The 15,399-nt window shown below is 41.5% G+C and overlaps 1 protein-coding gene across 6 annotated transcripts in view; it reads right to left on the bottom strand.

Annotated features, from left to right (window-relative positions):
- Positions 1-15,399, bottom strand: part of nfia (nuclear factor I/A) — a 266,171-nt gene that overhangs the window by 85,264 nt on the left and 165,508 nt on the right. Inside the window, exon 5 of one of the 6 annotated variants that reach the window (XM_074636635.1) lies at positions 11,788-12,083. The exons of the other annotated variants lie outside the window; for them this stretch is intronic. Coding sequence (XP_074492736.1) covers positions 11,938-12,083 — 146 coding nt within the window. The 3' untranslated portion in view covers positions 11,788-11,937. Of the gene's footprint in view, positions 1-11,787; positions 12,084-15,399 lie in introns of those variants that run through there. 6 annotated transcript variants of the gene reach the window in all.

The following is a 15,399-nucleotide window of genomic DNA, read 5'->3' on the forward strand; positions in this document are numbered from 1 at the left end:
TAAATGTGAAATGTGCCGAAAGTCGAGATACAAGTGTTCGTACAGCATCAACAAATCAACGTGCTCAAATATTATTTTACAAAACAAGCTTGTTTGTTGTAATTTTAAAATATTTCCTATTACTCTGATATATATATTTTACAGTAGAATTAATTATTTAATTTCAGTGGTAAAAACAACAACTACAATATTTATGACAGTGTCACTGTTACTACTGCACAACCACCAAAGAGTTACCATGGCAACACACACACACACACACACACACACACACACACACACACACACACACGTATCATCTGTTGCACACATTCCCTGCAACCAGATCCCCCTGCGTGTGTGTGTGTGTGTGTGTGTGTGTGTGTGTGTGTGATGACATCATGGCTGACAAGGCTTAACCCCTTCTGAGGTGGCGAGAACTCAACGACCTGAGGGAGACGAGAGAGAGAGAGAGAGAGAGAGAGAGAGAGAGAGAGAGAGAGAGAGTCTGAAGTGTCTTAAGTCGTCTGTCAGGTCTAATGAGGCTGATTCTGTTGTGTGATTGTGTGTGTGTGTGTGTGTGTGTGTGTGTGTGTGTGTGTGTGTGTGTGTGTGTGCGCTTGTTAAGGCTGTCACTAACGAGTGTATTCCTTAAAATGAAACAATATTACCTGTCAGGGCTGAACCTATTGAGGTCATGCCTGTATTCTTTCTCAGAGTTTGAGGTTTTCAAACACTTGGTGCACATTCTTTAAGCTAATTCCAGTTTAAAAGGATTAAATATATTTAAATGTGGCCTCTTCAAGGCCTTCCGTTCATTATCTATACCCACTTATATCTAGCTGGCTGACGGCAGGGCTGAGCTTGGTTCACCTGGACAGGTGCCTAGTTCACAGCTGACACACACAGACAGACGTTTCACTAACACCTATTGGCAATTTAGAATTAACAATTTAGGTTGAGTTTTTGGCAACTAGTAGCACTATAGTCATTGTTTTGTTTGTACCGTGCACGCATGTGCTACGATACACTTTCCTGCGGTTTGTTTCAATGTATTCCACTGTGAAAGTTGGTGGCAGTAACAATGTGCCATTTGTGAAGATTATCTTGCTGAGCAAAACGTGTAAGTATTATAAACCTTTCTTTGTCACAGAGTTTATTTTCTGCAGTAATCCCAAAACCCAATGGGAAAATCTCACTGGCCTTTTGTCGAGGGAACCGGGGTGATGCCAACTTCCTGGTTGGCCTCAACGCTTATGGATAGAGGCTGGGACACAATCTTGAGCTATAGGGTATGACGCATGTGCAGTGTAACTAGAGCTGCAGTTGTGCGTTGCTATTGGCTCAATTTAGGCGAGTGCAGAACAGAGTTTACTGCGCATGTGTTGTACTCCAACATATCCCCTATCATCTTGTAACCACTCAGATTTATTTGATTTATTCAAAGGTGTCCTGACCTCCTGTTGCTTATTTATAGCCACGGTCAGTTACAGTTCAGACGATATAAATACACACTTTTATTTGATGTTTCTCAACTAATCATCAGAGAAAACATCTTATTTTTAATTTAATATAGTCACTGTATTTAAAACACCTGTCGATCAATTAGGGAGTGATAGCAACATCCAATCACGTGTTGAGAGTTGGTGGCGGGCGGAGCTACAGTTTAAATCACTGATTGGAGCTTTAATGCAGAAACAGAATAATGTATGACAGGGGGGAAAAGTCATGACTGTTTGGGTGAAGGGCGGTTGGGGGTGAGGAGTGTGGGGTGAGGCAGGGGAGGGAGGGGGGGTAAATGCTGTGAGGGTTTTGGGCCTCTCCTCTGGGAACAGAACATTCCTGCGTTATCCTCTTTTACCTCCTGATTCACTGGAACAGAGAAGCCAGCAGACATGATGAGATTAACTCCCCCACCACCACCCTTCCTCCATCCTCCACCCACACCCTCCTCTCTCTCTCTCTCTCTCTCTCTCTCTCTCTCTCTCCGTCACTGTATTCTGGTCAGTCTCTTGCTCTTCTCTTTCGTGCCTCCACAATGAAACAAGTCGATATGCTAAAATGCATGGCTATATCCACACACACACACACACACGCACACGCACACGCACACACACACACACACACACACACACACACACACACACACACACACACACATCCAGAGGAGGAGTATATTTACTTAGATTATTTTACATACCATAAAATCATCCTTTACTTCTAGTTTTCTGTTTTCTGAGAAAGTCCTCCATGTTCACCTGTTGTCTTTATAGATTCAGTATAATGTCTATTTCCACTGCACTAATTCCAACAGTCATGTCACTCTCTAACAGAAATAACTGTTTCCACTCACTAATTATGTCCAATTGCTTCGGCTTTGCAGTATTTTTGATCACTGTTAAGCTACCAGCATCAAAATTAAACACTTCCTGCCCAGATGTTTCACATTAAAAGCTCTCCAGCAGATAGAAGCACATAATCCCCTCCATTTATTGGTAAACTTAATGTGAAATATCTGCAGGAAGGAAACGGCAAAGTAGAATAACTTTGTTATTAATAATTATATATAATAATTATATTATAATAATGAATGAATAAAAACAGGTTTCGCTCACTAATCATGTCCAATAGAGTGCTGCTGGGATGATGTATTTTTGTAAGCCAACAGGAAGTTAGCATCGCCACGGTTCCCTCCACAAAAAGCCAACGAGATTGTTCCATTGGGTTTTAGGATTATTGCAGAAAATATGCAATCGCCAGGCAACGGTCTGCTATAAAGAAATAACAGGCCCTAAAACACCGTGATGACCAATCAGAATCGAGTATTCAACAAAGCTGTGTAATACCTGGGAATAATTAATGAATATAACTGTATATGTGTAAAAAATAGAGATGTTTCTGAGGAATTAAAGTACTGCAACTAGTTCCATTTTCAGAGGGTAACACTGTACACTTTTACTCTACTGTAATTGTTGCCAGACAGAGAAGGTCTGTCTCTTTAAAGGTGCAGTGTGTAGGATCTGGTGGCATCTAGAGGTGAGGTTGCCAATTGCAACCAACTGATACTTCTCCAGTATGCCAAACGTGTGTGAGAACTATGGTGGCTGACGCGGAAATGTGGAAATGCAAATGGCTTTATCTAGAGTCAGTGTTTGGTTTGTCCGTTCTGGGCTACTGTAGAAACATGGCGGCCGGCTCTGTGAAAAGGACCCGCTCCCTAAGTAGATATGAACGGCTCATATACCGTGTATTCTAACGGAAACATGATTCTTATTTTCAGGTGATTACACACTAAGGAAAACATACTTATTAATATTATATTCCAATTTCTGCCAATAGATCCCCCTAAATGCTACAAACTGTTCCTTTAAAAGGTCAAAGGTTGCCGGCTGGGAGGGGCCTCCCTGCTGACTGTGGAGATTGCCTCACAGTTAAGAGTCAGCAAGTCTCTGTGAGGAAACAGTTTCAACAGAGGAGCACAGCTTCATCATCAGACCAGAGGTCAGATAAAAACCAAGTTTAATATTATTATTATTATTATTTTTAATAATAATAATAATATTATTATTAATAATAATAATAATAATAATAATAATAACTTGAATTAATGATGGACAGTTTAGTGCAGCTCTGTTTACTCACGTCCTCAGTCTGATACTGTTTCAAAGTACCTCAAAGTACAAATATCATTACAACAAAATGCAGTTTAACATCCAACCAGTGCAAAGTGGATATAGACATAAAAAAGGGACTACAATTGAATATATGAATGCATAGGAAATGTTTAGTGTTGTTTGGTTATTACAGCCAAAATAAAGTGTTTTATTCATTTTTATTTTCTTTTTTATATTTAATACTGAAACCAAAAAGTCCTTTTAAAAAAGTAAGAAAGCTATAAAACATTTGAATATGCTCCATTTAGTTATCAATACATTTAAATAAATCCCCACGGCTTTGTTATTCCTTATAAATGACTTGGTTTTATTCAATTTAAATGAAGAGACAATTGTCGGGCAACGTGACATGAACTGATGGATGATGAAAGTGTGTCAGGGTGTCAGAGAGATATTTCAGCTGTGGATGAGCAGGGCAGTGTTGAGACAGAAAGCGTCCGTTTCACAAGATCCAGACGGACTGAAACTCTTTCTCCTCCTCATCTTTTCACATTTCACGTTCAGTCAACATGAGCAGTGGTGAAAAGGTGAAGTAAGGTAAAGGCCTTTCACTGACTAGGACTCTACAACGAGGTCTCTCATTGGCCGAGCCTCTATGGACACACTGGAGGACATCAGGGTCATCTCTGCATCCTGATAGAAGATCTCGTCTCTTTCTGTTTTTGTGCTTCCAGACTCCCTCCGTTCCTCCCCCCATCCTCCCCCCTCCTCTGATCTTGTCAGATGATCTGTTAGCCTCCCCTGTTACTCCTGTTACTCCTGTTGTTTCTGCTGCTGTTTCTTCCTCAGCGCCGAGCCGCTAATACACCGCAGCGCGCCGCTAATGACCCGCAAAAACACAATAACAAACGCCTGCTTCTCATATGCATATTTAATGGAGACAGCTGAACAAATTACATATTTATGGATTATAAGATCAGGAGGGGAAGGAGAAGGGGGGATGCATGATGCCATTAGCGATGCAGACAGGTACGAGGGTCCCATCTGCACCGGCATCTGTACAGCAGGAGGGGCCCTGGGGCCCGGCGGGGCGGGGAGACGCCTGTTACCACCAACAGTACTGAAGTACTTCCTTGTTAACAGGACAAACTACGGGACTGAGTACAAAAACAGACTTGTAACATCCTTGAGTGTATACAAGTGTTCAGAATGGAGCTACGGTCCCTCACAGAACCTCGTTACAGGACCATGTACAAGTACTAAACCTTGATAAAGTCAGGACCACTCTCACTGCTCACCAAAGCTCCACACATTATTCTCTATTTCTGCAGGATTTTATTGGCGTGAACATGTTTCTCATCCAAGTTCTTCAGGTTCGCACATCAACGGTGAACCTGAAGATCAGAGCATCTCGTGCAGAAATAAAGAGAACCCTCTAGAGACCTGGGGCTGAGATCAGACTTGATCAAATAACGTCAGGATGTACAGGGCCTCAGTGGATGTACACATCCTTGTTGAAGTTCTCTTTAAATATACAGGAGCTTGTTAAAGTACAGAACCTTTAGTAGTAAGAGTACTTTGGAAAAAACTATTGTAAAAATCTGCCAATAAAAGGTAATAATCTAAAAGGTAATAACCTATTAATATAGTGTTTGAAAGACAGTAATGCCAGAGTGATCCCTGCATGTGTGTGGAATTAAGCATGGTTTCAACACCAGCTACACAAATCTGAATCCAAACGTCTGGAACTCCTTGAACTTACAGACTTGTGGACTTAAAGGACGCATTCCCGGTAAGTTTGCAAGTATCGAGGACTGTGGAAATCCACAACTCATGCAGACTTTCTGGGGGCTTGTGGAGAGTCCACCTGGGGGGCAGACTTCACCTGAATTCGTAGTAATATAGATGGAACAATACGAGGATTCTCAGTTGAAGGTTTAATGTAAATATAATATTATTACAATTGAAAATAAGCAACAGAGCTTCCACATATCTTGCATAAATATCAATACTGTTACTGTAAAGGGTTACGCAGTCAAGAACATGTAATCACATCGACGGGAATGGTCTTAAAACTGGCCCAGTGGCCAACCTCTGGGTCTGAGAGGTGAAGCCAATGTGGAAGTGCCTTAAACTTGTATTTAGGGCTGCATGATTTTGAGAATATATCTAATTGTTTTGACTGATATTGCAATCACGATATGATATTTTTTACATCATTATTCTCATTTTCATTGAAAAACATATTAAAATGATTTTTGCAAGGATCTGCACGAACAAATATGTTTCCTTAATTCTGCAGAAAATGATGTGTAGGCCAGGACATCTCTGCAGCACGACAATAACTCATTTAAAATGGTATTTTGAAACACATTTCACCTTTAAGAAATATTGCGCTTCCTGCGATTTACAAATTGCAGTAGGCCACATGCGATTTCGCTAAAATTTCGATTAATTGTGCTGCCCTACTTGCATTCTAACTGATGGCCAGCAGGGGGCGAAAAAGAAGTCTGATTGTATAGAAGTCTGATAGAAAATGAGCCTACTTCTCTCTTGATTTATTACCTCAGTAAACATTGTAAACATGAGTTTATGGTCTCAATCACTAGTTTCAAGTCTTCTTCAAAACAGCATGATGTTCATTTAGTAAATGATGGTCCCATTTAGAGTCAGATAGACGTTAAAGCAGGGGATGCTTTAGGGCGGGGCTACCTTGTGATATATCGTCTTAGAACTTTAACCGTTACACAGTGTGTTAATTGTAATATTTTGGTTGCCTAAAAATGTCTTATACAGTGTTTGGTTGAACTTAGTTCCATCCTCTCGTGTCACTTCTGGTGCCAAAAAACGGCCAAAATGCCGAACTTGAGGCTTTAAAACGGCAGTCCACAAACCGGTGGGTGACATCACGGTGACTACGTCCACTTCTTATATACAGTCTATGAACTAATCTTATCCAGAACATTTTATTCCCTCGTTGTCCAGTGCCCTCACAGACTGCATGTGGTGACAGTGGACATGGAGTTCAAGGGGACTGGAGGGTGGGCATTTGGATTCAGCCAAACAAACATTTCCAATGATGTGGAAATGAACACGCTCTACTCTGGTGGGATGAAACACTCGTTTTCTACATCACTGTGTAGCCAATTCACTCCATAACATCCCAACTACCCACCTGAGTAACTCAGCCAGTAAGAAGCTCAAGCTGTTATTAACTACACAGAGTGAAACAGGTTGTTACTCAGGCAGCACCGAGTCTGGTGGAAAGAGAAAGAGACATACAGAGAGAGAGAGAGTTCTCCTCCTCAGTATTCAGAGTGGATTACTGCCTGTGTCTCCCCGAGCTACCGGCCCATTACAACACTCGGACTCACCCCCTCCTCGTTTTTATATTAATTAAGATTTCAATTAAAGAGCCAGGGCCCTGAGACTTAACCCTTGTAAATTAGCGGGTAAAAGCCGACGTCATGAGGGATCATTAAAATGTTGTGAATCAGTCGGGACCTCTGGTTGGCTCGGACAGACCCGCTCCTCTGAGACAGACAGGAACTCTGATGCTATGTGTTTTGTCATTTTGATGTGATTTTCTGAGTTTGGGTTGAGATCATTTCATGCCTGGAAGTGGCACTTAAGTGTCTCCTTTGGCTCGATTTATTTCAGTCTGTCCTTACGTCGCCGCTGTACGACTTCTGACTGCTGGAAATAAGATCCTCAACATTTCTGTACCTGCTTTACAGGTTAATATGTCTCTGTACAGAATCTAATGTCCTGCGGCAGTATCCAAGTTATACACTTACGGTTTTAGATACTACTAAGATAATGCTACTTTGCTCTTGTAGGAAAATATTGTACCTTTAACTAATTACTTTTCGGATTAAACGTTTATCAAATATAATTAATTGTTGTCGATCAAAATACAAAATAACATATTAGATAAATTAGCCCCACCTCCACCAGGAACAACATAAAATGCTTCTTATATATAAGACCACAAGTAATAATATTACACATGTAAATATCTCTGATCTCTCTTTAGTAAAGGACCTGAATACTTCTTGGTGTATTCCTACCTACAGTATTACTGCAGCAAGCCTTCGTGGTGCAAGTCCTTCACATTTATGGGATGTGATGATGTGATGATGGTGACCCGGTGGTCCTGTCTGAACTCGGTGTTCTCTGTTAATAACGGAGGTTATCACCACCGTCATCTTGTCAATGGTGAATTTTCAAGAGTGAACGAGCAGAAAAAAAGACTTTCAACGCTTTGTGAACAGGAACATCTGCTCTGCCTTGTAAAGTACTTACAGCGGCGGGGGTGGCGGTGGAGGAGGGAGGGGGGGTCAGTGGACGGAGAGTGACCTGTTTTGGAGCGCTAACAACCTTAACGAGGATAAGGTGGCTGATCCTCCAATGCTAGGCTCATTATTGTTGGAGGGGATTTGGAGCTGCTTTTTCCTGTCTGGTTGGAGGGATGGGGGGGGGGGATTCGGCTCACAGGGCGGCCGCTGGGGGAGTTTGGAAGGGGTGAGGGTCTGAGACTGTGTCTGTCCTATTCCTCTTTTTACAACCAGTTTCTCAAACTGAAGCCAAAGTCGAAGTGTCAGCAAGAATGTAATGCAGTAACTACAGTGATGAAGATGAGTGCAGCTTCTTTTCTCTTTATTTAGTCGTTCTTTATGTTTATATTCTCTTTATTTAGTACTTCTTTATGTTTATATTCTCTTTATTTAATACTTCTTTATGTTTATATTCTCTTTATTTAGTACTTCTTTATGTTTATATTCTCTTTATTAAGTACTTCTTTATGTTTATATTCTCTTTATTTAGTACTTCTTTATGTTTATATTCTCTTTATTTAGTACTTCTTTATGTTTATATTTTGGAACATTTTCTGCTATTTTCTTAGCCATCACATCAACTGGAAACACATACTCACTCCTAACTTGTCAAGTACCGCCGCTTGGTCAGTGCCCCTGAGCATCGGAGACTGACGTCAATATATGCTTCTGACATGTATAGTGACCTTTCAAAATAAACTTCCGTTTTCACCGGAAGTTAGGTTTAGGTAACACAACCTTAGTAAGGTTTAGGAAACGGTCGTGGTTGACGTTAAGTTCACTGGGTTAGGGTTAGTAATTCAACGTTACTCTTGGTTTAGTGGTCTGCTGGTTAAAAGTCCTGTGTTTGTTTGACCCATCCACCATCTCACTGGTTTACACCTCTTGACTTACTCCTTCCGTTATTTATTACATGTTACGTCCCGAGACTAGAAAGTGCACACTTGTCACATGAATTTTACATGACTGAATTTAAACAGAGAAAAATTGCCAACAACAACAACAATAGAATTCCAGAGGATTACCATAAAATCAACCCAAGTTCCACCTACTAGCTCTTTGGGTCTCTAGAACGTCCATAGTAAAAAACTAAACAAAACAAAGGAAAACAAATGGCAGATGGCGAGAACTCTGGTGAGAACTCCACCTTTCATCATTTGTCATCATTAATAAACAATACCATATGTAACATTATTTTTATTTGCTTTAGTGTATACATTTTGAGTGTATACTTTAAGGTAGATAGTAGTCATCACTTAGTTAAACTTGATTTCTTTGCTCTTGTCTTTAGAAATGTCTTTCATATATATATTCCACATCATTTTTCATACTTTTTGATCAAAATCCCAGTCTGTTAAATACCTGTATGTCAGGACAGAGTGGTGGGAACATGTGTAATCAGAGTCATTTCTGCTGCTGTGGCTCAGTCTGTGTCATCATTGTTTAAATGTTAGCAGTTTTTAAATGTTGGACAGCTGGAGTGAAACAGAAGCATCTGCTGCAGAGAGATCTTCTGCCGTAAAAAGAGTGCTACACTTTTTAACTATCAGCACAAAAGCAACCGAAACAGTGAGTTTTCTACAGACTGATTGGACTGAAGAGAAGTCGACTTGACTCTGGTCTGTTTGGAGGCAGCGGGTGGAGAAAAGACTTCAGCAGCAGGAGGAGGAGAAAGTGGGAAGAGGAGGAAACCACAGCTGGTGTTCAACACATGGCTACTGCTTGTTGTGTCTCTCTTCCCCAAACACCAAAGTCTGTGATGGTTTTGGTGGGTGGAGGGTTCCTAATTCGAACCATACCAGCCTCTGTCACATTCCCTCTGTGTGAAGCCTGATGTGGAGTTAGAACATCTGAGACCGCCGAACGTGCTGCTTCTGGTTTGTGTTGTGTTTGTGTTTACGAGAGGTCTTCACGGGTCCAGAATTTGGGAAATGGACCCACGGAAAACCAAACCAAACCAAACATGCATGAACCGCCTTTATTTTTAAAAGTAGAGTGAGACTAACCCGACCCGCCAGATGGTTTGTTACACAGAACCATCTGAGAAGCCGTCAATGGAAACTGTTTGGAAAAGGGCAGACAATTTAAAAAAATACTTGACAGGTGATTGGATAAAGCATCTGTCAATCAAACTCTCGTCCCAGTCGGGAGAAGAGCGAAAACATCTTTTCCACCAAGAAAAGCCTTCAGTGCCGTTCTATATTCTGGCTTGTCGGACACAAATACATTACTTGAATCCTGACAAGAATGATTTTCGTGTGATATGTGATCCCGCGATTCTCTCCTGATCTCATGATCTTGTGATAACGAGAATCCAGCTGCCGTGCAAGGTAAGAGGGATACTCGATCCAAAAGAGACCCGGGGACAGATTATCGCTGGGTCTAAAATAGACCTGATTGATTGATTCATCTTTTAGTCTATAAGATATCATAAAATAGAGAACATTGTGTGTAATAAGTTCTCTCAAAAGCCAGAGGAGACATCTTCAAATGACTTGCTTTGTCCGACCACCAGTCCAAAACCCAAAGATAGAACTGTGAAAAAACTCCTCAGGTTGAAAAAGACTGGAAACAGACAATATTTGGTCATTTTGTTTGATGCGTGTAGGATTGAATGATAAAAAGTTGTTGCAAAAGTACAATTTCTGTCAGTCCATTAAGTGAGTAATGGATTCAACTGAGTTCAATTTGGCCTGACGGTCCCAGGTCGGATGTTGAATACCAGGAACCACATGCACTCATTAAGACTGAGTTTGTGCTGTTCGCTAAACAGCCAAAAGAACAGCCAAGCGTTGTCGCATCGGCCGTGGGATCAACGCAATTGTAGCGAAGTGTAGACCACAGGAAGGCGTGGTGGAGGAGGAGGCGGATGAAGAGGAGGAGGAGGCGGTGGTGATGTAGCTGAGTATATGTGCAGGACACGTACAGCCTCGGCACAGTAAAATTCATGATCATAAAGTGCAGGCCCCTTGAATAAGTCAATGGAATAATCTGCTGCATCATGAGATAAGAGGCTGGATGAAAGAGAGGTGGGGTGGGGTGATGGGGGGGTGAGAGACATGCAGTAAGAGAGAGAGAGAGTCGGGGTGGGCCCAGGCTTCTCATTAAGATTCTTGCGGTGCAGTGACTCAGCCCATTTTGGTAATGGAGAGCCCTGGCCACCTAAAGATGGAAATGGCCATTTCTCAACCCCTCCCCCCTCACACACACCCGCACATTTTATATATAAATTATCCCAAGCACTTACAAGTGGGGAAGGCTGGCGGAGGAACACTGCAAGGTCATTCTCAAATCTTTTGGACGTCCGGGATCGGGAGAGGAGTTTTAATGTGAGTGCAGGGAGAGGACAGCGAGCGAGGTGGAGCTGAAAACTTCTCTCTCCAGACGCCACTCCCAAATGTTATCTACGCAGCAGTACGGACACACTACGGACAGATTGATCTTATTACGGTATAGAGTCAGTTTAAAAGCTAAAAACTAAAAATAAATTAAATAAAAAGAGTGATTCAAAGTGCTTATACACAAGTACCAGAAACATGCAACTAGCCAATAATAAAGAAAGTTTGAACCTGATAAAGACTAACCATCACATTGACTGCACATTTCAGAAGCAACACACAACCCTGTCTTACACCTTTTTGTACTTTCTTAATGACCCCCCCCCCCCACCCCACAGCTCAAAAATCACAACCATATTTAAGGCATATTTTTTTTACTAAACCTAACCAAGTAGTTTTGATGCATTTTTTGCTTTGTTTTGTTTAAATGTACAACGTGAACCATGTGTTTAAAACATAGACTGTATATAAACATGGACGGCTTCCCAAATTGAAGCCAAAACATCTGGATCTCCCCCTGGTGGCTGGCTGCAGTATAGGTCATAAACTCTGCCCCCCTCCATGTTAGCGGTTGAGACATGGGCCAAACTAAATCTCAAAGTACGCATCAAAGACATTTTTCCCAAAGATGGTTTCTGTCATTTCAGGTAGTTCTTATCACACAAGTGTTCACAAGTTTGGTTTTAATGAGTCATTTGAAGGCGATGAGACGTCATGATTGACAGCTGTGAGTCTCTCTCGCTGACAAGCTGCAGTCGTGCTCGGCTCACGATTTGTTACTGCGCAGACTCTGGCTCCAAATTTTGGCTTCACCTCTGTACAGTGGGAGGAAGTGGGGACATATCATCCATCTATAAATACAGTCTGTGGTTTAAAGCTGTTTAAAACTGTGACCGTAATCCAGGAGAAAACATGTTTCCCCCAAAACGTAATTGAGAATGCAGTTCAGTTGTAAATGGGATGTCACTTTGTAGGAGACAGGTTTGCTAATAAACATCAGTTCTATGCTGCTAAGAAAAGTTAGTAAAGCTTAGTGCTGGATGATGAGGACAAAATAACCAGATATACTAATACTTTATGTATTATAATATATCATCGTATCCTGTCATGTCAAACTGGACTACATGATCAAATCAAACACATTTTTGTATAAAAAGATAATGATATATATTATACTATAACTGTTCTGATGGATAGCTGACTTTGTGCCTATTTTATTTCACAATATTAATACACATACAATAAGTTGTTGTCCACCAGCTCTACTGAAGCTGCACGGCTGCCAGTTTCCCCACTACGTGAAACACAATATGGAGCTGAACCATTCAGACTGTTTGACCCTGTGTGTGTGTTTGTGTGTGTGTGTATGTGTGTGTCATGTGAGGACAGCAGTGGGAGCACATGAACAGGTTGACCGGGAACAGATCAGAGACTCTGAGCAGGATCAGCTCAAGTCCAATTCCAAGCTCCCAGAGGGGATTTAACCTGCACTTCACCACCTGGACGAGCCTCAGATACACTTCCCACCACCTCCACCACCACCACCACCACCCAAACATGAGAAAGTAGAAGATGTGGTGATGGGAAGCTTCTTCTTAGTGTTAATATAGTGTATTCTGTGTAGTTTAGGATAACCAAATCCAGAAATAGAAACTAAAAAATAGAGAAATTAAACTAGTTCAGAAGCTCATCTGAAGGTGAACGTGTTCACTGTTACATGACACCATGGTTGAGGGTTGCGTTGAGGACGCGGTGGAGCACAGGTGAGATCAGGTGACTGAGCAGAAAACAACACACTTATAATGAACGACAGACGGAGACTCGCAGCAGATTGTCGGTCGAAGAGGATTTTGTAAACTTGCGTCTTCTGATTAAAACCCTGAGCCGAGGACGTGACCCCCGACCTGAGGCCTGATCTGACAACACACCTGACCTCATCTCACATCGGCTGACTCAATCCCAACATGTAAACACGTAAGACTGACGGACAAATAGAGAAAGAGAGAGGGGGGAAGTGAGGTCACACTTGAGTTTGATCTTTTTATTTGTATTTTGATTGACGTTATCTCAGCTCTTTCTACAGTTTTAAGAACCATTTCTCAATAATTTGCTTCTTAATTTAAAATTATGTTTTAAAGATAATTTGGCAGCAATCTGCAGCTTGTCATTTTCTTTTACAGTCACAGTCAATGAGCAGCACAAAGCAGAGAGTAGACCTCTTATTAAAGCATTTTCAGATCAATATTTGGTATTGATATCACAGGATTTAAAATATTGGATTGTGCGGCGAGTACTGTTAAAGTACAGACTGATTCTACTTACAGAATAGAACCCTCCATCAAATGTAAGTATTCTTCTTTTGAGGAGCAGCTCCCTCACCTTCAGGATCTCCTACGTCTATGTCTAATAGTTGGTAAAGGAATGTAACCACAGATCAGCACTGTGTGATGGGTGGTCAAAGAAGTCGTGTGCTTTCTTTTAAGACTCGGTCCAAACCCAGTATACTGTATGTCTGGACTCTATATGGTCAGTCTGGGAATTTGTGGTCATGTCTATGATGTTAAATCCAGCGGTACATGTCACCAGGTCCGTCGAGGACACTAGGGGACACACTGCTCCACTTAACCAGACGTTCGAGCGGTGACGTACCCGATTGTTGAATGCACCTGATTGGTTTTCTGCTCGCCGTTTCAAACAGGAAACAACATGGTGGCCTGCTCGTAAACTTTCTGTTATTCCTTCTAAACAATCCACCAAAATCTACTTCTGAAAACATTTTAAGTGAGAAACAGGCTCTGCCACTGCTGAGTCTGGTTTCACAGCTTGGTACAAGTTTCGTGGGGCCGGACGCGTCGCGCTGGACGGGCTCATTTGCATAAAGTTGAGATCGCTCAGGTGAGTGGAACCGCTGACACGCCCCCCTGAAAACGTTAACAAAGGACTGTTCCCGGCTTTTCATTTTGAAAGAGCAACGGCCAATGAGGAAACTCCAACACTCGGCCGACCAATCGTTTAACTTCCATCACTCACTCAGTCACTCAGTGACAGACGTTTGTAGGGCTGGCCCTCTGCGGTCCAGTCAAAACGGTGGAAACCAAAGTGGAAAGTACTTCAGACCGTTTTGAGGATCTGGTAATTCATCAGAGGTCTTTAGAGATATGGACATGAGTCACATGACTTGGACTTGAGTCAGACTCGAGTCACAAATTTGATTCCTTTAAAAAGACTTGCACCTTGACTTGGACTTTAACACCAACGACTCGTGACTTCATTTGAACTTGAGCCTTTTGACTTGAGAATACTTGATACCTCCCCCCAAGCCCAAAGATTAAAAAGTATGTTATTTAAAAAGTGTGCCCCAAATTAATTCATTTCCTGAATCAAATAACATCAACTAAAGTCAAACCTTCATTACCCAGATCCACTTTGTTTGAACAAATCAGACAGCATCCAATCAAGTTGCAGGAGAGAACCATGAAGAACTAACCTTACGTCACTGAGCGCCAGTTAGAAAAAATGAAACCGAAGGTAATTTTGTTTTTTGTACAAAAACTATGGGGGGGTCCCAAAAAAAAAGTGACTTGCAGTATGCAAAATGTGCAGGTCGAAAAATTACAGACAGCGACGCAAATGGCATTATTTGTGAAGAGCGCATTATGACTTATCTAGGACTCGAAACTCAAAGTTTAGTACTCAGGACTTGAGTGCAAAGACTTAAGACTTATTGTGACTTGAAAAACAATGACTTGGTCACTCTCCGGAAAAAAGTGTATTTCGCATTTTTATATTACACAAGATAAATGTGTCTATTTTGGGGTAAAATGCTTCTATCTCAAAAATGTCAACTTTTCAGGAGCTCTTAAATCTAAAGCGATACTTGCCGACCTTGAGATTGGAGATGGGGACACTGCCAAGCAGTGGCTAAACAAAAGTTCGGGGTCACCAGATATTTTTCAGATTTTTGCAGAATTCTTGCTTTTTCCTTGTGAAGTACTGGAGAGTTTTACCTCTCTAGGACAGTTCAAACTATAACACGCCACAAGGTTTGATCTAAAGAGTTTACTGGCTGTGCAGCTGAAACATTTCCACTCTTTTAGTTTGAGGAAACTCCCTCTGTACCTCCTGCGGAAG

Source organism: Sebastes fasciatus, chromosome 5 (assembly GCF_043250625.1).
Source record: "Sebastes fasciatus isolate fSebFas1 chromosome 5, fSebFas1.pri, whole genome shotgun sequence".
Lineage (NCBI taxonomy): Eukaryota > Metazoa > Chordata > Actinopteri > Perciformes > Sebastidae > Sebastes > Sebastes fasciatus.